Here is a 21874-nt window from a genome sequence, read left to right on the forward strand (position 1 = left end):
TTGTATTCCTTCAGAACTGTACCCATTTTTCACTGTGGCAAAGTAGTCCTCTGGACAGATTCATGGTTCATTCCGCTAGTGAACTTAAATTACCAAAGTACAAATGAAATATTCCTTGTGGCTTCATCCCTGAAAGATAATTTACTTCACAATGTGGATGTGAAAGAGTGTTTAGTTTCTGTGTTTAGGGTTATTGGCATGTTAAGGTGCTGGGTGTAAGCTTGGGAACATGTAATATACCCTGTTGCTCTCACTTAGAAGCCAATGACTCCGCCACTTTTTTGACATGTTTACCTATTTACTACCTATTTACCTCGCCTTAGTAGTGTCGTTTTAGTGTCCAGCTACAGATAGTCTTAGCTGAATGTTGCAATCGCTAATGTGATCAACACAGGGCATTGACATTTTGCGGATGGTTACACTTTGTCAGTGACGTTATATTATGGCTTTGGCAATGTCGAAAAGTAGTTCCTTGCTGCATTTGCAGCCAGTGCAGTTCTGTTAGCAGCAGGAGCAGCTTCTCCAGTGCTGTCAGAGGATTCACACCAGAGGCTCACAACCCTGCGACCTGCACTCTTCCAGCCCACTCACACGGAAGACAGCTCTCCCCAGGTAACTCTCCGACTGACCGCTTCACAGAGCGCAAGCCAGACCCGTTGGTTTTAGCAATGCTTCATTTTGCATGTGAATGGTTACAGTGTCAGCGTGGCTGATGATGTTGCTTGAAACCCACATAGAGGCGAGGGACTTTGGCTCCCAGGCTCATGGGTGTTTTGTCTTCTTTTTACAAGGGGTGTTAATGCTAGGGGTGCTCAGTAGAGTTACAAAGATGAATGTCTTTTCTTCTTCACATGTAGATGCACGTTTGGCACTAATGAGGTACCCTGATGACAGGAAAGGTCATGCACTCTCTTCTTACCACGGCAGCCCTGCGACCTTGCTTCTTTACTAGTATCAGGGCAAATGGGTGGAGCAAGTGATCTACTGTAGTGCCAGATCTCCGCTTGACTTCAACATTTGGAGTGTAGATTCCTCTCAGTTGTATGTACTGAATGTCCCTCTTTTTGCCATAAGCATAGATGATGCTGACAGTACATCAGTGGACTGCCTAGGACCACCCAGCCATGTTCACGGACCCCTCTAAGGGTGGCGGGCGACCGTGTCCTGCAGGTCTCTCCTAGTTCTTTGTTCTGCTCTAGCCCCACAGGAGGGCAGTCAGGAGTTTTCGAGTCGGTTTACTTTGACATGTTGCAGATGTGACTCTTGCACATTTGGGAGCTGGTGGGAGTGGGGAGCTCATGCCCAGGTGTAAGGATAGTGACACAAGCTCTAGGTGCCGCTCCCTGTGTCGTTTTCAGCGCTGTAACCATGTGTCGGAGGAACATGTCACCACCGGGTGCAGCATGGAGCCTGCTGATCCAACTTCCACAGCTGCCATTTCTTTTTCATCTCAGATTTCACCTGGAACAGCAAAAAAAGAACAATGTAGCTATAGTGCCCATGGAATCTCACAGCATCATGCACACAGCTCCCTCCGAGCTTCACGCCAACCCCTATATCCGGACCCCACCCTCCCAGGTACACCTGAATCAGCAGCACTCATTTTATTTCTTTATAACCAGCGTACAGGAAATATGTGGTTCTGCATAATTATGGCTTTGCATATTTGCCTCATAATTCACCAATATGCTGATACTAATGAAGTGAAGCATTTGCCCAGACAATATTAATGTGTGTTCAAATAAGAAAATAGTGAAATAACACTGCCACAAAAAGTGCTGTCTTGTGCAGGAATAGAGCAAATATGCAGCATTACACAGGTATCACTACCTCATATCCTGGCCCTCATTGTTGTGTAACTCCAGGGGCCCTCGCTATACCTTATCCTGCAGCTCCCTGATCCAATTAATATTGAGGAGCACCTACTTTTGTGCCCATGACCTTCAACCATGACCTTTCTCAACCCTTGATACTATATTGAGACCCACAATGATGTCTGAGAATGGTGCACCCCTGCAGTTCTAATACTTGCCCATCACATTCCTGTGGTAGTACTTTTGTAAGGGAGCAACAGGCAGTGTGTCGCGTCTGGAATTCATCATACATTCAGCTAGGCTGGTGCCCTGTTTTATTTCACTTATGTGCATGTCAATGTAAGTGTCAGGAATCCCCTCCCGCACATGGATTCCCTCCCACGATGCCACTTCCGTGAACCTGGTGCGCTTGGAGGAGAGCGGACTACAACTCCCAGAATGCCCTCCGGCAACAATTGCCTTATGCAACTCAAGAGTTCTGGTTACATAACACCAAGGGGAACGCCTAGTTTTCATGTTATGCAACTCAAGAGTTCTGGTTGCATAACACCAAGGGGAACGCCTAGTTTTTATGTTATGCAACTCAAGAGTTCTGGTTACATAACACCAAGGGTAACGAATAGTTTTCATGTTATGCAACTCAAGAGTCATGGTTATACAACGCCGAGAGTACTACTTAAGGAGAAGATCACTGGGACTCGGCGTCGGATATTCTGATCTTTGCCGGAGTACCTGGTTGAGGTACACGGACCCGTTGGTGAGTTGAGCGGCGGAAGGAACATTCTAAGGAGCGGAGGAGAGGTGCTGGCGTGTGCTTCCTGCCCGTGTCCTGTCCCTTTCTGAGAGCCGTATTCAACGTCATTGGGCGCAAGTCCCGTTGATAGAGCCGAAGCTCCCAACGGCCTGACAATTTGGAGAAAACGAGGTTGGTGCGAGCCGAAGTTCCCAACCCTCGTTCCTTGGGTAAACACACGCTTATAGCTAAGACGTTATCCAGGAGGTGTTTCCGCGTCTTAGCCATCGACACTCGTAGGAGAACTGGGATAGGTAGAGCGTCTGCTCCCGTCCATTCTCTGCGCCACCTTGGGTATCATCACTTAAACCCGGATACAAGAGACGCACACTAGGAGGTGTTCCCAGCGTCTTTGTGTTGTGGCAGTACTCTGGGGGATACTGGTAGAGCGGCTGTTCCCAGGTGGTAGAGAGCCCGGCCGGGTGACTCCCACGTGCCCCCGTAGATTCCACAACCTTGGAACTACCCTTCACAGCGGTCGAGTGGCATTGTCGGCCACTGCTTAGCACTGTGCCCTCCGTTGGAGCATACCGGGTCCGGTGTGCATGCGGAGGACGGTTAGACGAGCTGTGAATGGGTATCGTACTTTAACTGGTGATTCCAGTACCGGTATTCTTTGTTGTCTGTAGTTGTTTATCTGTTTATTAAATCATCCTTAAACCTCCATTTCTCTGGTCCGTCGTCTGTTTGTCCCAACCCCGAAAAAGCCAGGACGTTACAGTAAGGAATTGTTTACAGTTTGCCAGAAGATGGAGAGGCCGGGGAAGTGGTAGTGGCTGCATAGGGAAGTGTAACAGATAATATGGGAGTGATGACACTTTTGGAACATCTTACAGATAAGGAAGGATGAAATTCCGTAATAGTGTCCAACTAAATTTTGTGAAATAACCAAATTCTTCTTAAAAATTAGGGGTATTTTTACAAGGTAAGGGACGGAGTGTGGCGTTGGCCTTCTTGGCTTAACGCTTCCACCCCACTTTGAAAATACAGGGCTGCGCCGTATTTACAACAATACGGTGCAGCCCTGAGTTTCCCGTGTGTTAGCGCTAATTACAGCTGTCTAGCGCCAACGTAGGCACCCTTGGACCATAGTGAAGGGTGCTTGCGTTGCGGGAATGATTGCTCATGTATAGGAAGGTGTCCCTTACTGCACATAAGCAATTTTAAATGGCGATTTGTAACTTCTATGTTTGCTGATTGTGTAGCACACATAGACATTGCAACTTGTCATTTTTAAAATAATTTATGTGCAGGAAGGGACACCTTCCTGCACATTAACAATCAAGCATTTTGTTTTGCTATTTCTGTCGGGGCTGCACATTGCAGCACACATTGAAACAGCAAAACGAGGAGAAATAAAGCATTTCTCCTCATTTTGCCATGTTAAAACTAGGGGGCATATTCTCAAGGATCTATTACCGAGTCATCAGCACTTTATCACAGCCAAAGTCGCTATAAATTCATCACCCCATTCACAAGCTGGTACTAACAGCCCATATCACCAGTTTACCTGCGATAGCAGTTGCAAAAAACATCGCCACAAATGACTCTGGCAACTACCGCTAATGATATGCAGAGTATGCGTTCCGGTGCAAAGAGCCATGACAACACCACTTCGCAACATTCTCAACGACCAGCCACATCGGCGATAAGATCACAAAACATGTGATAAGGTGCGCTAGCTGCAGGATTTTAACACCTGCTCTGACCTGGTGTAAAGCCGGACGACTACCGGCACCAGACAAGGGAGCACAGCCCAGAGCCACACATGAAGAACAACAAATGCCCTGGAGCAACTGAACATGCAGCCCGGAGACCCAATAGGGCAACAACACCCACCGCCACCACCCCCAGGGACCCCCCCGGGGAACCTATCCCGGGCACCCCCCACCCCCCCTTTGCACAAAGATGTTGTACATCAACTCTGTGAAATCATGATCCCAACAATTTGCCTGAAGTCGCACAATCACAACACCTAACATGCATGTCTGGACGGAAGAAGGAGAATCATACATTCATCTTAGAATAGCCAAATAATTTGTTTATTACAGAATAAACCCAAAACAAAAATTCTGAAGAGTCAAGGCGGGTCTTCTCAGGACATTCTGTAAGTCACAGCCTGCAAGACAAAAATCTAGATAAGAAGGTGGTGCTCATGAAAGTACAGAGAGAGAGAGCGAAAGAGAGATCGAGATAGAGATAAAGGCAGAAAGAGAGGGAGAGAGAGAGAGGAGATAGAAAGAGAGGGAGAGAGAGAGAGAGAGAGAGAAAGAGGGAGAGAGACGACACTGCGGACCCAGGCCTCACTGCTCATCTGCTGCCACCGGTGTGTCTTCAACCACGTGCCAGTATACACTGCAGTCCCCCAGGTCCCCTATCTGAAACAGTTTCCAGAGATATGAATGGCAGAGTCCATACTGTTGCACATGCCATCATCACTTGCTCGCCCCTGCGCACAAAGGCTGCTGCACCCCAGCCCCTCCCGCCGCCCAGTGGTGATTGCACGACCCTATGCAACCAGGCCTCACTGTTCACCTTCCGCCACCGGCGTGTCTGCAGGAGGGCCCACCACGTGCCGGTGGGAGCTCCAAGCCCGGGGCCCGTGATCATGGCACCCTCCACATCATGCATCCCCGCACCGCGGGCCACCAGGTCACACACTTGATTCTGGGTCTTGATTTCTCAATGACAGAGATCATATCAGTGCACACCGCATCATCGCAGGCTGCATACTCAGCTCTTGAGGTGCCACTAACTCTGTGAACCGTGAGGCAACGCCAGGTGGTGGTAGGCTCACACTGCCTGCTGGCTCAGTACTACACTGCGGTCCAGCAGGGCTCACAATAATTCTTACCAGTCCGGACCGACAGGATGGCGCATCATCGCAGGCTGCACACCCGCTCAGCACTTTAGGTGCCCCTACCTCAGTGCACCGAAAGACACCGTCCCGTGGCGGTGAGCCTGCCGCAGTGTATCCGGTGCCACCAAGTCTGTGCTCCACAAGCCATGGACCCTTTATGACTTAGTCTCGTGGTGCAAACGCCATCATGTCACCTCCGGCACTGGGCAATGTGAGGTGGCAGGTTCCTAGGCCCTCAGGCATAAATGATAACCACACAGAGACACCTTGTTAGAGAGTGGAAATGGCATCCAGCACGTGCGCCAGGCCCTTTTTATTGGCAGGGTCACATGTCCTGTGATGGCTGTGCTGGATCGGTGTGGTGTGGGTGTAAACCAGTCGTGAGGGAGGGGCTGTGGCATGCGGACAACTAGACCTATGAGCAGCAGCTCCCTACAGGGAAGACCTGGGAAATGTAGTGTTGTTGTCCCACCCTGTGAGTGTAGGTGGAGTGGGATGACCTGTCATGTGCCAGTCCAGAGTAAGGGTGTGAACAATGATCCCAGGGCTCTGGGCATGGTTCCGTCCTGGGCTGGACAAGAAAGTAGCTAATGCGTGTGTATCCGTTGTAGTGTCGGTGCAACCCGTACCGCAATCGGCAATGTGTCACCCTGTGACCCAAGTCCCACAACATGAGCAACATGGACGTAAGGGGGAATCACTGACCCTACATTCATCCATACTTCCACACTTGAAAGATCATAGACATGACACATCTGTGTGAATATGAATGTTTATTGCACATTCATTGGAGTGTTGAAGCTGGAGCAGTACAGGGCTATGCCAACCCCACTTTACATTGTTGGCCCATGGAGGGCCAGCCAGAGTCCTTCAGGGAATGACACATTAGAAGAGGAGGAGTTTAGTCCCCAGTCTAATATCTGAGTCATTGGTGACCAAACAGAATATGGCAGTCCATGTCGAGGTCCAAGGTGAGTGTCGCCGAGTGTATCGGGGGACAGTGGAAGGTGATGATGCAGAGGGCAGAACCAAGCAGAAACAGGTCATATGGCGGAGATGAATGCTACTGCCTGCTTCTGACCATGAAGGCAGATTCATCCGCATCTTCGTCCTCTGCTGTTGCATGTGCCTCACATGTGGGTGGTGGTGTTCTGTCTCTAGCACTCGTGGCACTGACACATCAGGGGCCGGAGATGTGGATGGAGTGGTAGTAGCAGCATGCATCAGCGCCAGACCTTGTGGCAGCAATGCCATGAGGAGGGTCTTTAGGGCATTGAGGGACCCAGCAACCTCTCGCTGGTGTGCACCCATGGCAGCCGCTCTTTCCGCCTGCGTCCGCTCCAATATTCTCCATGATTCTCCGCATGTGTCCCAACTCCCGGGCGAGATCGCTGGAGCCACTCTGTCTAGACAGTCGTTCTTGTCTCAGAGTCAGGACTCTAGCGATGTCAGCCATGATTCGTTGGAGCGCATGGAGTGGACTGTGGCTGTCCGTTAGGGACTGTGAGTGGTCCCTGATGGGACTTAGACACCCACGTATGGCATCTAGTTTGGCTGCCATGCGGTCAAACCCCTCCTGTACCTGTTCAGCCTGCTTCTCCTGGCACCCCAACACATGGAGTTGGAAGGCCATGTGTTCGTAGTGGGGGTCCTTGGAGGCAGCCGTGGTGTTGGGTGCTGCTTGCTGTGTGTTCTTTGCAGGGGGTGGCTTCTCCTCGTATCAGCTGGGCTGCCCTCCTCCTGGAAGTGGGCTGCGGAGGCTCTCCACGAGCTGTTGGAGGGCGTCAGGGTCGAAGGTGTGGTGGTCCTCTTCATCATCAGAGAAGAGAGGTTCCACCTGCTCTGCAGGAGGTGTTGGATTTCCCCCTGCAATGTGAAGGGGAGATGCAGTTTAACATTGTGTTCACATGTATGTTGACGCATTGTACATGTTTTCATTCAGACTGCATGACAGTGTACATTGTGACTGTTTGGGGGGAGCTGCCTATTTGATTCAGGACAGTGGACATTCCAACGATATCACGGATGTGTGTCTGTACTTGTACATTGTCAACTCACATTTCCCTGCAATGCCAAATGTGATTCACCAGTTTCTACACACAAGCGGCACCAGTTGTGTCCTCTGTTCTGTTGTGGACATGTTGCGGTTTGTACCACATCGTTGTCAATGTTGATGTGCTCTGCATGTAATGTGTGTGTGCCGCATTTTGGGGGAGTCTCCCTTGCAGCTCTGATTTAGCTGCCCCTTATCCCTTACATGCGGTGTGCCTCTGACTTCTGTGCTTATACAGTGCTGATATGTTGCATACTTGGATGCATTGGTCTCTTGGTGGGAGTTGGGGGTCTGGGGCATGGTTGTCCGCGGATGTGTTATGCTTAATTGTGCATGTGTGCCATTGTGCCCATTTCCCCCGTCCCCCCAGTCCCTGGTCATGACTCACCCTGTTGCTGTTGTGTCCGGTCATGTTGAACAGTGTCTGGTCCCCCAACTCCTGCCATCGTCTCCCCACTGCTGACTGTGGACACCATTTCCACCATCTCGTCCAGCTCCTCCTGTGGCACTGGACTGCCACCTTCAGTCTGCATTGCTGCCTACCGGTTGTTTGCGAGTTTCTGCTTGGTTTTGCACTTCACATCATTCCAGTGCCTCTTAACCTCTTCCATTGTCCTCTTCGGCACTCCGACTGCATTCACCTTGTCCACGATGGTCTGCCATATTCCATTTTTAGTTGCCAGTGACACAGTGGAAGTGACGAACAGTAGTTGATGGTGTTCTACCACCTCCGTTATCAGGATCCTGTTTTCCTGAGGACTGAACCGCTTCTTCCTACACTTCTTGTCCTTGCCCTTGGCTGGTCCTCCGGGGGGCTTGTGGGGTTCTGGTTGTCCTCTGTACTTGCTCCGGCTACCTCCATTGTGCTTCGCTTTTGTTTGTATGTTTTTTTTCAACTTTTATAGTGCATTTTCCCACATGACGCATGGGGATTGCAGGCCTGTGGCTGGGTTTCGCTGATTTTTGTATCGCGAATGGCATCATCGCTACTATTTTCGCGTTCGTGTTTTGCATTTTAGCGGCGTCACGTTGATTTTAACAAGTTCATTTGATGTGTTATCGTGAGAATATCGCATGGTACCGCCGTGTTGGGAATACCACGTTAACATGGTGTTATTTTCCAGCGATAGACTGCGATGTGAAGAGTTGCGTTAAGCTAATTTTGTGGTAGTTATCACACATTCTTGAAAATATGCCCCTAGGTTTTTTTTGGTCTTAATTTTGGTGCTGCCCCTTATTTACGCTACCCATGTAAATATGGAGCAGCATCAAAATCAATGGGTGTTGCGGCGGTAGGCTTATCGCAACATCCATTGCCCTACCCTTTTGCACTAAGTATAGCAGGGAAAGGATCCCTTATTTACAAGACAGCGTTAAGCCACATTAGGTGGCTTAACGCTGCCTTGTAAATAAGGAGAAGCTTGTATCAAGAACGTCGGAAAAAATAACGTTGCTTTGACAATAGGGTCTTGTAGATATGTTCCTTTGTTCTTAAGGCAAAGGGTGTTATGCCGGTATTTTCCATGATTTTTACATGGAAGCATTCAATTAAGGTAAAAAAAAAAAAAAGACTGACGAGCTAGCAAGAGGAGACTAAAAGGAGGATTTGAGCTAAAAAAAAATTCTCTTGGATGAGATAATATCTGCTAAAACAAGCCTCTCAAATGTAGAAAATATGTGAAATGTGAAATTTCGAATGATTCTGGAAAATTCACATAAGAAAAAATTCAGGAATAATGCAAACTTCCTCAGCATAATTGAATTTTCTCCCTGGCCTATTTGCAAAATTCATCACTTTTAGGTTCTGCACATCTATTTTATCGGCGCTGATCTAACGTCATTTAAGTCTGATACGAAAACAGAGGTGTTGGGGCTTGTCTGAATAGCTGATAAATGGTAGCGTTTTCTGGGATGGATTTAAAAGTGTATTCTTTGGTCTTGTCCCGCATTTTTTTTCGACTGCTTTTGCTTCCCTCTCCTTAGAAACGTATGTTGTCACAGCACTGTGACGCCTTCATGTGTCGCTATTCTATTCTAGTGTAATAATAATAATAATCCACATTTGTAAAGCGCGAACAATCACCCGTAAGGGTCTCTAGGCGCTGGGGGCCGTCTGGAAGATTAAGCAAGCTATTGCCAAAAGTCACATGGTGCTGGGCTAATCTGCCGCAGGCGCAGGGGATCGACCCGTGATTCCCAGATTGCGGAGTCAGTCGCCCTGGCCGCGGCGCCACACCTCGTCCCACTTGTAAACGCTTCCAGAGCTTAGGCTGTTGCAGAGGAAAGCTTGCACCTTTCTCTGATAGTATGGGAGCTTGGGCAGAGTCAACATCCCTCAGTCCCATGATCTGAGTGGTCTGCCTGCTGAACATCCCTGCACCTTGTCTTGTGTCTATGTCGCCCATTTGTGAGATTGCATGTATGAGTTTTCAACGAGAAAAGGATCGAAGCCAACTAACTATCGCCGAGTTGCCTCTATTAACTTCTCAAGTTGTGAAGACAGTTAAGCCATTTAAATTCTTTAGACAAAGTTATTGGTCTGTCCTGACCCCTAAGCATTGCAGTAACATAGCTGTCAAATATCCCCAAATCATGGGCATCAACATCTGTCAATCCTTGCTTTCTAGCCAGTAAACGGTGCCACTGCCCCGAGTGCTGACTTCAGGGGGTGCTGTGTTTGCAAGTTTATTTTGTTTTTAAAACCACGCGCATGCTGCGTCCCTTGCCTCTAGCAATTTCCAGGCAACAATAAAAATGTCAAGATACCTCCCGGTAAATGATGTTCTTCCTGGATGGAGATCGGAGTTTTGTCTCGTTCAGGTTTTGACCGAACATAAAATAGCACCGAGCATTAATATGCCTGCTGCAAAGAAGTGTACCATGCAGATCACAAAGTTCATATAATGTAAATAGGTCAGCGGGTTACTGCTTTTCTAAGAGGCATCCTTTTGTATGTTGCAGTTTATAAGCTAAAATCCTAATATAGAACAGTGAATTATTAACCGTCATCAAAGAACGGCATGCACACTGCAAACTACAGATCAGAGTATAGATTGATGTTGCAAAAAGTGTTCATTTGGAAGTAATAAATTCTTATTATTAAAGAGAACCCCCCCAACCATGATGTTACTTTTTTAATTCTGAGTTTGTGCTTCACCAGACCAGGCACTCTTAACCCCTTCCATGCTCATGACGAGCTGAGCTCGTCATGAGTCACAGTGAAGCTGTGCTCATGACAAGCTGAGCTCGTCATAACGGCCGCAGCCCACCCACGTGTGATAAATTCCCCGCCTGTGCAGGAGAATTAATCAGCGGGCGGGGTCGTGACAAGCTCAGCTCGTCATGAGCACAGCTCCACTGTGAGTCATGACAAGCTGAGCTCGTCACGAGCACAGCGGCGCTGCGGACCCCCCCCCCCCCCCCCGCACCGTGGGGGAATTACTCCCACAGGGAAGGGGTTAAACTATACTGTCTACCAGTATGAATGATGTGTGACTCCTACACCTTATGGTCCTCTTTCTTATGTAACATTTCCTATACACAGATTTACACCCCTATAATCGATAGTCTCTGTGTAGTGTGTGTGATGTAAAGTGCTTTGACACCCTACACTGACACCCTACGCAGTGGTGCTTTATAACTAATTAAATGCATCTGAGGGAGAATGGTAATGGAAACTTGAGGGGCACTGTTAAAGGGTGGTGGTGAGGGAATCCGTGCAATATGTGGTCACTGAGGGGCAATAACAAACTTTGTTGCACCAGGCACCACAAGCGCTACAGCTGGCCCTGCACTAATACATTGCATTCTGGGATGTTTGAGCCCAAATGTCCAAGCCACAGGCTGCTTTCATTGAACAGGTTTCTTTCAGACTATATTGTAAAAAACCCTTTGGTTATGGAATTAGTGGGGGGACTTTCTAGAGGGGCTTCCGCATGGTGGGAACAATGAAGAAAGCGCACCTGGTGTAGGGGTGGAATAAATCCAAGTAGGTGCAAGGCCTAAAAGGGACGGGATGGTGTAGTGTAGAGTGTAGTTTGAGGTAGACTTGTGATATGTTCAAAAAGTCGTTGTAGGTTTAATGTAGGGTCTTAGAGGCATAGCTGCCATCTTTTGGTTGTGTTGCAGGCACAGCTGCAGTAAAGTACACACACATGTTCATTTTTTAAAGATCTAAGCAGATCAGTTTTAACCCCTCCATGTCATCAGTGCCACCTGCCTGCTTTCGCCTACACTTAATAGGTGGCACTGCACCTTGTTCTTCTGTGTTTTAAGTCAGTAAAGAGCAACTGTGTTGATGAGTACTGAATATCCCATATAATCTGAGCATGAATTGCTCTGGATTTGCACAAGTGACAAATTAGCTGTCATTTGTCCATACCATGGTCCCATCACACAAACAGGATGTAAGGCATCCTGGAGGATGCTGGACTGCATTGTTAGTCGTCAAAATGGAACTTGGTCCATCACCTTTGCTATGAATGTCGGGGTGCTGCAGTAAATCAACTTGCTTTATGTCTGGGATATGTGATTCCTCAAACATCGCTTAAGAAGGTCATGACACTATTTCAGGCTTAGTAAGACATTGAAGGTGGCTTGAGTGCATGCAGCCTATGAAGAACACAGAGCAGATTGTCTGCTCTCTGTGGGGAGCAAGCATGACATAACTGTGTGGCTGCTGAGGAAGGAGTAGTTCATCTGGACCTCATCCACAGTGAGGACAAATACTCTCTTTGGTAGTGATTAGTAGTTGGGCTTGACCCTAAATGTAAGGAAACCAAGACCTACAACAACCTATTTATCAATATGTTGGACTTGGTTCCGACCATTTACGCAAGGCATGTGCAGAGATTAACAGAAGCATGAATGTTAGTTAGTGGTAGCTAGGAATGGCATCTGCTGACACTGTCCTTGCTACCCCTGGTCTTAAGCATCATGAAAGCGATGACAGGAATAAAAAGGAAAAAAAGAACTGGCAAAACAATAGGTGGAGGTTTACTGTGCTGATGCATGCAGCACCAGCACATTAGAAGAAGACACAAGAAGGGAGCCAGCAAGAGCTACCAGCAGGAGCTGCCAGGCAGGGCAAAGACAGTAAAGAGGTCCACATGCAGCTAATGCTAGTGCTCAAGTGGAGGCAGATGGAAACCTGAAACTGCGACAGTATTAGATGAGAGGTGAATAATGAACTGGGCTCAGCCAAGATTTGATGGACACAATGTGGAGATAAATGTCTGATAGAGGCTAGTCGAATCAAGTTAATTTATTTGATCTGATGTGACTTAGCAGCTCTGAATATACTTGTTATTTTTGTTGTGAATATTTACCGTTGTAAAGCGCTCTGACTCAGATGCTCTGTATAGACTTGTTATCTTTGATGTGAACATTTACTGTTGTAAAGCGCTCTGGCAGCTTCGGGTCTAGCTAGTGCCATACAAAACTCTCAAATAAATAAATAATAGCTCAAGCTATGCATAATGTAGGCAATAGGGCAATAAGATTCCAGTTTACCGTCTGTACTTTCCACTTCTTATCATCTTGTAGGTTGCACCCTGGAATGGTCTTTCAATACTCCTGTATAGAATGTTCTATGTTTCGAACACCAGCTGAGGGAGACTCTATGGGCCAGTTGGAGGATGGAGGGAGTGGGTGAGGTTTGACAGTAATAAACAGTGGCGGTCCATGCAGGTAAGTGCAGTGGGGCGGTGGGGTGGGGGCAAAGAGGGGCAGGAGGGAGGTAAGTCAACAGACAACGGAATAGGGAAAATGAAATAAATAAATAATTCCTGTTCTGTCGTCTGTCAACTTCCCCCCTCCCACCCGCCCCGCCGCACTACCCCGCTTACCGCTGGTAATTACGCACCTATTATTCATTTTAATCCAGGGTTTCTGAGCTTATTTTACATGTCAGCAACAAATAAGAGGCTATTGAGGTGCTAAAGCTTGGGACAAGGGGAACAACCCTGTGGCATCCTCAAAGTTCAAAGAGCCTTGTACTTTCCCTACCCAGGCCTTATGGTTAACTGTTGTTGATGGATATTCGGCAAGTAAGCGAGTTTGACGAATAGGGAGCGCAAGGCATTTCATTGGTAGGCAGCACATTAAGGAATGAGGAGGGTCGAATGAGGAGAAGCAAGAACTGGGTGGGATTTAGCACTGGACCAGATAGAAGATCTGGATAGGTTATTGTGTCCAAATTGCATCTCCTGCAAACATCACACATGGCGCGTTGGCTGTGTTGGGTAAGTGTGTGCTTTCAAATGTTGACAGGTGTAGGCTGTGTCGGTGTCAGGAAATGTAGGGCCTTGACTGGTGAAATGCTTCGGAAAAGGAAGGGTTTGAAAATGATATGCAGAGAGGGGAGTGAAAATAGGTTTCCGTCTCAGTGAGTAAGGTCCCCACATATTATCTGATTCAAATCAATAGATAACAAACCTGAGCTATGAAATGAGCTACATGATTTATGAAATATTTAGTCACTTGTCTTCATTAAAGGGAAGTGTCAAGGCGAACAAAACCTTTAGCTGGATAATTTGTCGCTTAGAACCCCGACACGCACTTGGCGTCCCCTTGCTGCCTTCAAGGGCCTCACCCTCCCTCCCAAGTCGTTACATTCAGTGCATCTTCAAAAGTACGGAAAAAAATGTCCTCGCACCTACCTCCTTGTTAGCAAAGCAGTATAGCACAGCCACCATGAGTCCCTGAAATAGAGAAAGGACAGAAGAATAAGGCGTCTACTCTTCAGAAAAAGCCTAACATATTTTACAGTTTTTCTTTCTCATCATTCTGCATGTGCACAGGTAAAACGTGAAGAAAAGGTTCAAAAATTCCACATTTTAAATTTACCAGAAACTCTAACAGCTGACTAAATTATCCAGGACAAAATGGGAGTAACCGAGAAAGACTTCATTTTCTTCATAGGCAAACCGCAAGTGTGGTTTTAGGATTCCAGAATACACTGACCAAAAAACAAGACCAGTGGCTCAGTGGACTAATTTGTATACTGCAGAGGCCTGTGTTTGACCTCATGGTCACTGGTTCAAACCCCAGTAGATTCAATCAGCCTTTCATCCATCTGAGGTCAATAGAATGAATACCATTGAGTTGGGTAACAATAAACATCTTTCATTCAGTGCCAAGATACCTACTGGTGAACGTACGCTTTGCAAATGCACATGTTTTTGTGCATGGTGGCTTTGTGGTTGATTCTCTGTAAAAACAGGGTGGAGAATATTGCCAGCTGCTATAGAAGGCCCTTCAAAGAAGCCTCCAAACTAGGTGTGGAAAAGACGTTAATAACACCAGTTCTTAATAACTTGAAAACCAGCTGGTCACGTTGTAACCAGCATTGGCAAAAGCAAATAGGTCTGATGTTCTCTGCTTTGATGTGGTTTTGTTTATACAAGTGTATGCCGCGAAAGTTTATGTAAAAAAACAGGTGGCTGCCATGTGCTTGCAAGAACAATTTTAAAATGAAAATTATTCACTGAGGAGGCCTCTTTAATAGTGAAATTTCTTCAAGAACATGCTTTTCATTTGTACCATGCATCTTATTACTGGTATTTGTGAAGGAGATAAGAATAATTAGAACATTGGAATGTGGAGCACTCCATTGTAGACAATGGAGTGCTCCATGCTTCTACGGGCCGGTAAAGGCCCGCAGAGCAACATTCCAATGTTTTACTAAAGCCTCTCGAAGCTCGAGGGGATTTTAAATCTCCTCAAGCTTCGAGAAGCCTATGTTTAATTTGTTAGAACATTCTGCCCTCTAGTGGCAGAATGTTCTAATAGCCTTATAGCCCTTCGTAGCAGGGCTATACCGCTATTAAAGTCCCGCTGCTTTAGTTAAAGTCCCTCGCCTTCGGCTCGGGCCTTTAACGCTGCAGCGGGCCTTTAATAGCCGGTATAGCCCGCTACGGCGGGCTGTAAGGCTATATTAACTACCAAACCAAGCAATCTAATTGCAGGCATTCACAATCATCATCACAAGCTTTATTTCGACATAAAAGGTATAAAAACAGAGGTAACATAGCCGATGAATTAAAAAAGTGAAAAATAATACAGTGTTACATTTACACCTAATCATCTTAAGATCTAGTTAAAAACAAGCAATAATTCATCATTATATATAAACACAGTGCAATACAAGAAAAAGCTCTCAGTTATTCAAACTAATTACCAAGGTTTAAAAACAATAAAGCGCTTGTGCATGACGATTTTGACAACAGCACTGTTGTAGCGTTGCAATCCTGGGTGACATCTACATGGTGAAACCTATGTCTTCCTCGAAAGTGCTTTCCACCGTATCAGCCAGGCTTGGCCCAAATATTTTGCTACACAGCAAGATAAAAAAGGTCTAGAGTCTGACCTAAGAATGCGGAGTGCAACCTGAGGGTCCCGTGTACCAAGCTGCCGACAGAGTGGGGTCAGCCATTTTCTCCGTGGTGTTTTATACACCGGGCAGGCAAACAGTAGGTGGGCTATACTTTCCTCAGGAGCTTTGCAGCTGGGACAGACTTTTCCGTTATTTATGGACCATTTTACTAGCATTTCACCCACTGAGAGAGAGCCGTACCTAAAGTGTGTATAGAGTATTCTGTCTCTAGATACTTTGATTAAGTCGAGGTAAGGCTCATAATATCTACTTTGCTTATGGGAGTAAAATTCAGTTGTCAGCTTTCCCACATTGGATCTGCTGATCTCTTGTTGATCCACCCATTCCCAGTACAGGTGTTTGAGATCCTCTCTCCTTGGTGGCTCCTTACTGGCCCAACAACCACGGAGCCCAATTGCAAATAGCATTTTCTTGATTTCACGTATCCAGCCAATTTCCCCCCCAGTGTCGAGACTGATAATCTCAGTGAGGGACTCTGCATAGGGAGAAAGCTCAGGGGTCCTCCTAATGCGAACCCAAAAGAGTAAGGGGCTCACCCTAACTACATCACTTATGGATCGCCTGCCCATATTCATTAGTAGTGGTGTAAGGGGGATGTACATTGGTGCTGTTACTAGATCTCTTAGGAATTTATTTTCTGATCTACGAAGTTCATCTAGTTTGTCAAATCCCCAAACTTCGGCTCCGTAGAGGGCAGCGCCAACCACCTTGGTGTCATATATCTGGAGCACTGGGGCTACAGGCCTAGTGTGGGAAAGTCGATGTTCTTTTACTATTGCTCCAGCCGTGCGCTTGTGAGCCATCAGCATCTTGTCTAGGTGGGGTCTCCATGACATTTTGTACGAGAATCTTCCGCCTAGGTAGTCGAAGGTGTCTACCTTTTCAAGGGGTGTCCCACCTAGCAGAGGACCATTCCTGCAAGGCATATGGGGATTAAAAGCCATGAATTTGGTTTTGTTGGCATTTATGATCAGGCCCCGGTTCTCGCAGAAAAGATTAAATCTGTCGATTAAACGCTGTAACCCCGCAGGGGTCTTAGATATCAACAGCATGTTGTCCGCAAACAACAAGGTTGGTATCTTTTTCCCCCCCAGGGTGGGTAAATCTGTTGGCTCCTCCAAGAGGAATTCCACTACTCCATTCACGTAAAGGGAGAACAGAGTTGGTGCCAGAACGCATCCCTGCCTTACTCCTCTCTTGACAAGGATGCGCTCTGTGAGTTGACCCTGTTCTCCCCACCTAACCTGGGCAAAGTTCCCCTTGTGCATCCTGATTAATAAATTGAGAACAAAGTGGGGTATACCCATTTCGCCAAGGGTGTCCCATTGCCTGGATCTTGGAACCAGGTCAAAGGCAGTCTTCAGATCGATGAATGCTAAATAAAGACTGCCTTTGCCTAGGACCACAACCTTCCAATAGATTAGAAGGAATCTGAATACTTGATCCATTGTCCCAGTCTTTGTTCTAAAACCCGTCTGGAACTGTGAAAGAATGTCCCCTTCCTCAGACCATGTCTGGATCCTATGCCGAAGCATCCGGCCAAAGACCTTCTGCATAGCATCGATCAGACTTATTAGTCTATAATTGGCAGGGTCGTCCCTTGCTCCCTTTTTGAATATGTGGACGATTTCGGCAGATTTCCACGACATTGGGACCGGTGCACCTTCGGCTATGGCGTTTGATAACAATAGGATATAACGTGCCCATTGGCTACGGTCGGCCAGAAATAAGTCATCGGGCAGGCCATCCGGGTCTGCAGCTTTTGCGGGGACTATTTTGTTTATTGCAGCTTCTGCCTCCAAAATTGCAAAGTACTCATTCCCTGACGGATACCCAAGTTGCCCTACTGGTTCCCCCTCCTGTCTGACTCCCTCGACAGAGTAAAGCCCTTTAAAGTGGTTAAACCAAGCTTGTCTAGTGATGTGGCTCAGGGGTGGACGTGGGATTGACCTGCTGCCCCAGGTGACCAATTTCCAAAATAGATTGTTATCTTTGGCTAAACATGCATCTGTCAATTGCTCCCATCGTGATTCGTCCCAAACTGTCTTTGCGTCTCTTTGAGCCGCTTTATAGGAGTTTCTGGCAATTTTTACTTGTGTTTTGTTTCTTCCCTTAATTGCTTTGATTAAAGTCGACCTATTTTCTCTACAGTCTTTGTTAAACCAGGAATATGGGTCCTTGGTGGATTCACGGGATTTTCCATTTGGGGTCGGGATAAAAAAGTATGCATTAATTTGGGTAATTGTGCACTCGTGGGCCCTAAGTACCTCCAGTGATCCCAATACACTGGGTACCACTGCTTCCAGCTCAGCCGTGCCAATTGCTAACTCATGTCTGATGCCGGCAATCTTAGTCTCGCTAAGTGCAATCCTTTTCCACTTCAGGGTCTTTTTACAATTTGATGAGATTACATCTCTGGTAGCTGCCTGAGGTTCGGTGTTCTGCTGGAATTTACTTCCCAGAGGGGTTTCAGAGTTAGGCACAAGGGATTGTGGTCACTATCTGTGGTTGAGCCTACAAACATGTCAGTCAAGTGCCCCCATAGTCTGATGTCGAGAAGGATGTAGTCGATCCTGAATGAGCAGCCAACTCAATTGTAGGTGTTCGCCCCTTGCTTATCGGATGGTGACCTACCATTAATTTCTCTTAGGTCGTGTTCCATAATAATGGAATTCAACTGAAGAGCCTGTTGGGTCCATCTTTTGATCAGGGAGAGGTCAAGTTGGGGTACTGCCCACCTACTATCTTGGGGTTCGATGTCCATCAATTCCTCTGTGGCCAATGGTTTCTGAGTACAGTTGAAATCACCTGCGACTATTATTCTTACATAAGGTGGGCAATTGTCCAAACATTCCTCCAATGCAGAGATGGTGTTCGAGGGTCTGCCACACTTTGTCCCTCTTGCATAAACATTAAAAAGCTCAATTTGGCTACCACCCCTAGGCCCCTAATGCTCAACCACAGGATATCTGGGCTTGAACTTGCTCGGGAGGAAATTCGACAATCAAGAGCAATGCTCGTCCAAACAATCAAGCCCCCTGAAGGACGGCCTCTCCCAACAGGAGGTGATGCAGGGATAAAATGACAAGTGTAGCCAGGTTTGTATAGGGGAACCGGGCTCCACGTCTCCTGGAAAATACAGATATCAAACTTCCCCACAAAATCGTTCCAGTGAGGGAGTGAGAGTTTGCTATTCAGTCCCGCCACATTCCAAGATACAATCTTAAGCTGTGGGTTTGATGTAGGAACTATACTTTGTGGGAGTATAGGAATGTTTTCCTGTAGTGAAGCTAAAGGGGGTGGAACTAAGTTTGAGTGTGGAACTATGGCAGGTTCTTCTTCTCAATGGATTACTGCCCCACTAGTGCCCACTGGGTAATGGGAACTATGCATAAAAGGGTTTGGACAACTAGGGGGATCAGAAGAGGTGGATCTTGTAGTCAATCATTTAACTCTAAGGAAGAGGTACCTGCCTGCTCCACCAGCTGTTCTGCGGTCCTGTTGCTGGGGACCACAAGCCCCAGGATCCTTCGCACCCCTGGAGGGAGGAGCGTGACACCAGCGGCGTGCTGAAAAAGCGCTTACAACCACCGCGGTGCGGGAAACGCTACCTGCCGGCTCCACCAGCTGTCCTGTGGTCCTGTTGCTGGAGACCACAAGCCCCAGGATCCTTTGCGCCCCTGGAGAGAGGAGCGTGACACCGGCGGCGCGCTAGAAAAGTGCCTACAACCACCGAGGCGCGGGAAGCGCTACCTGCCTGCTCCACCAGCATTCGCAATGTTACAGTGTCACTAATTGCAGCAATTTTGAAAAGGAAGTGGAAAGCAAATCGCTATCTACTGAGCACCCACAATGCAGGCTAAAAGACAGTCGGTATTTAAAATTAATATAAAAACATGACAACAATAAATCACACTTTCAAAAAGCTTTCTCACTGAAGACAAAGTAATGATTTCCCTATTTTCCTTCAAAGTGAAGGGACCCAATGAGTGAAATAGGCTGACCCATTGCCCCATGCTGTGGGCTACAAGTGGGAACAACCAACACATGAATGCAATTTGAGAGACCAATGGACAAAGCTCACTGATCAAAAGCTCCTTTCTGTATGTATATTATGTAGGATATTTAAAAAAAAAAACATTTGTCTGGCAAGACAGGGAAAGCTGCCTCAAAGGCCAGACCTAAAAATGCAAAAACGTTTTTCAAATGCTACATTTATTTTTCCCAAGAACCTCTTGAGGTTGATGAATATGTTAATATAAAAATCTGAGTTATCAAGACAGACTGTCACTTCACAAACAAGCTGGATATGTAGGCTCTGCTGTTCCAGAAGGCAAGAATGTACAAGAGGGCTTCAGACTAGTGCTCTGCATTTCAATATATATAAACATACATACACATATACATATAAATGCACATATCATAGAGATATGTATACAGCCTCCCTGAAGGGAGCCAAGAACATGGTAAACTTTAATGTAAGGTTCTTCAAAGATGCAGCCAAGATGTGGGAGGAAGAGACAGAAAAACCTTCTAAGAGCTAGAACAAGTGCAGCTCTTGTATGTAGTTATACACAGAGTCAGTGGCAGATTCAAGCTCAGACAGAGGCATGGTGGGACTCAGTGGCTTACGTACACCATGGTTTGGCAACTGAGCCAACACAGAGTGCTGTAATACTCTTAGTTAAACTCCTACCCTTGTAGGTATTTTAAACCAGTACACATTCAGTGGTATTAGGACACAATACTGAATATTTAGGGTTGAGGCACACACACAGTGGTGCACACTTGGAGGTATTGAAATTTTGTATTAACAAGTGAACAGTTGGGGGTTGTGAGGAAATAACTATTTTTGTATGGTCACCCCCCATTTTTTTAACTGATGCTCCTATTTATTTGACTCCGAGAGTGCACTGAGGTCTTCTAACCATACTTGAGTACCAATGCCACGACCCCAAAACATGTATAATACATTGGCAATACCCAATTGGCATGGTCTAACTAACCTGTAAGTCCTTAGTATATATTACCCAGGGTATTGAGGGCCTGTAGGTGAAAGAGTCTCCCCAGGGATTGCTACACTGGTTGTGCCCCCCTGGGTGTGACAAACGTAAAACAAGTCCCCCAGTCAGCCATTGCAGACTGGAAGAGTGGTTTAGAATGGCTAGCCCGACTTTGCCCTTTACAGCCATGGCAAAGTCAAATGTCTCTCTGAAATATCTGTCAGTCACCCCTATGGCAGGCCTATCGAGTCTAACGGCAGGGTGCAGCATATTTCTGGGGCAGAAAATGTTTTTTACATGTTCTGGGAGTAAAAATGCAAAATTGATGTTTTTTCTGTGGAAAGACTTGGTTTCCTTATTGGCGAATACAGGGTTACATGCTGACCCCTAGGCCTGGGCGGTGAACTCCGCTCCGTTCGCAGAGTTTTCCACACTTCGCACTCCCTGGAGCATGCAGAGTTGGACAGAGCGTAGTTTTTTCCTCACTCACGCTCACCTACGTTAAGTTGGCGAGCAAAGGAAATCCAACACCAGACCAATTCCCGGTGAGGTTTCTCATCGCGGGGGGTCGTGTATGGTCGCGACCGTTCACGTTGAGAAACCATCCGTTCGCGTTGAGGAAGCTGCCGCTCGAGCAGAAAAACTACTCGAGCAGCAGAAAGAAGCAGTGCATCTTGCTCTGCACATGGTGCTGTTCAATCTGATTATCCAATACGGGACAAACACCTGGTGCTAAAAATCATTGCGAACAGCACGGCCTAACGCACTTCAACACTTGCGGAAGTTTTTGGTCATGCCAAACTCTGCGAACTCTGCTCAGGCCTAAAAAAATCATTTTAAGGTTACTGTGGCCTGCAACGCTTCAATGAACACAAGGTTACTAGATTACTCTATGTCGTCAGGAACGCCGTACTCCAGTTCAGTCTTCCCTTTAACAAGCCATTGTCATGTGGAAA

The 21874-nt window shown here is 46.9% G+C and overlaps 1 protein-coding gene across 1 annotated transcript in view; it reads right to left on the minus strand.

Moving 5' to 3' along the window:
* Positions 1-664: 664 nt before the first annotated feature.
* LOC146790091 (glucagon receptor-like) overlaps positions 665-21874 on the minus strand; it is a 481117-nt gene continuing 459907 nt past the window's right edge. Inside the window, exons 13-14 of the mRNA XM_085630168.1 lie at positions 14180-14221; positions 665-1461 (exon numbers count right to left, since the gene is read on the minus strand). Of these exons, the coding sequence (XP_085486294.1) occupies positions 1387-1461; positions 14180-14221 (117 nt within the window). The 3' untranslated portion in view covers positions 665-1386. The remainder of the gene's footprint in view (positions 1462-14179; positions 14222-21874) is intronic.

Source organism: Triturus cristatus, chromosome 10 (genome assembly GCF_964204655.1).
Source record: "Triturus cristatus chromosome 10, aTriCri1.1, whole genome shotgun sequence".
NCBI classification, from domain to species: Eukaryota; Metazoa; Chordata; class Amphibia; order Caudata; family Salamandridae; genus Triturus; species Triturus cristatus.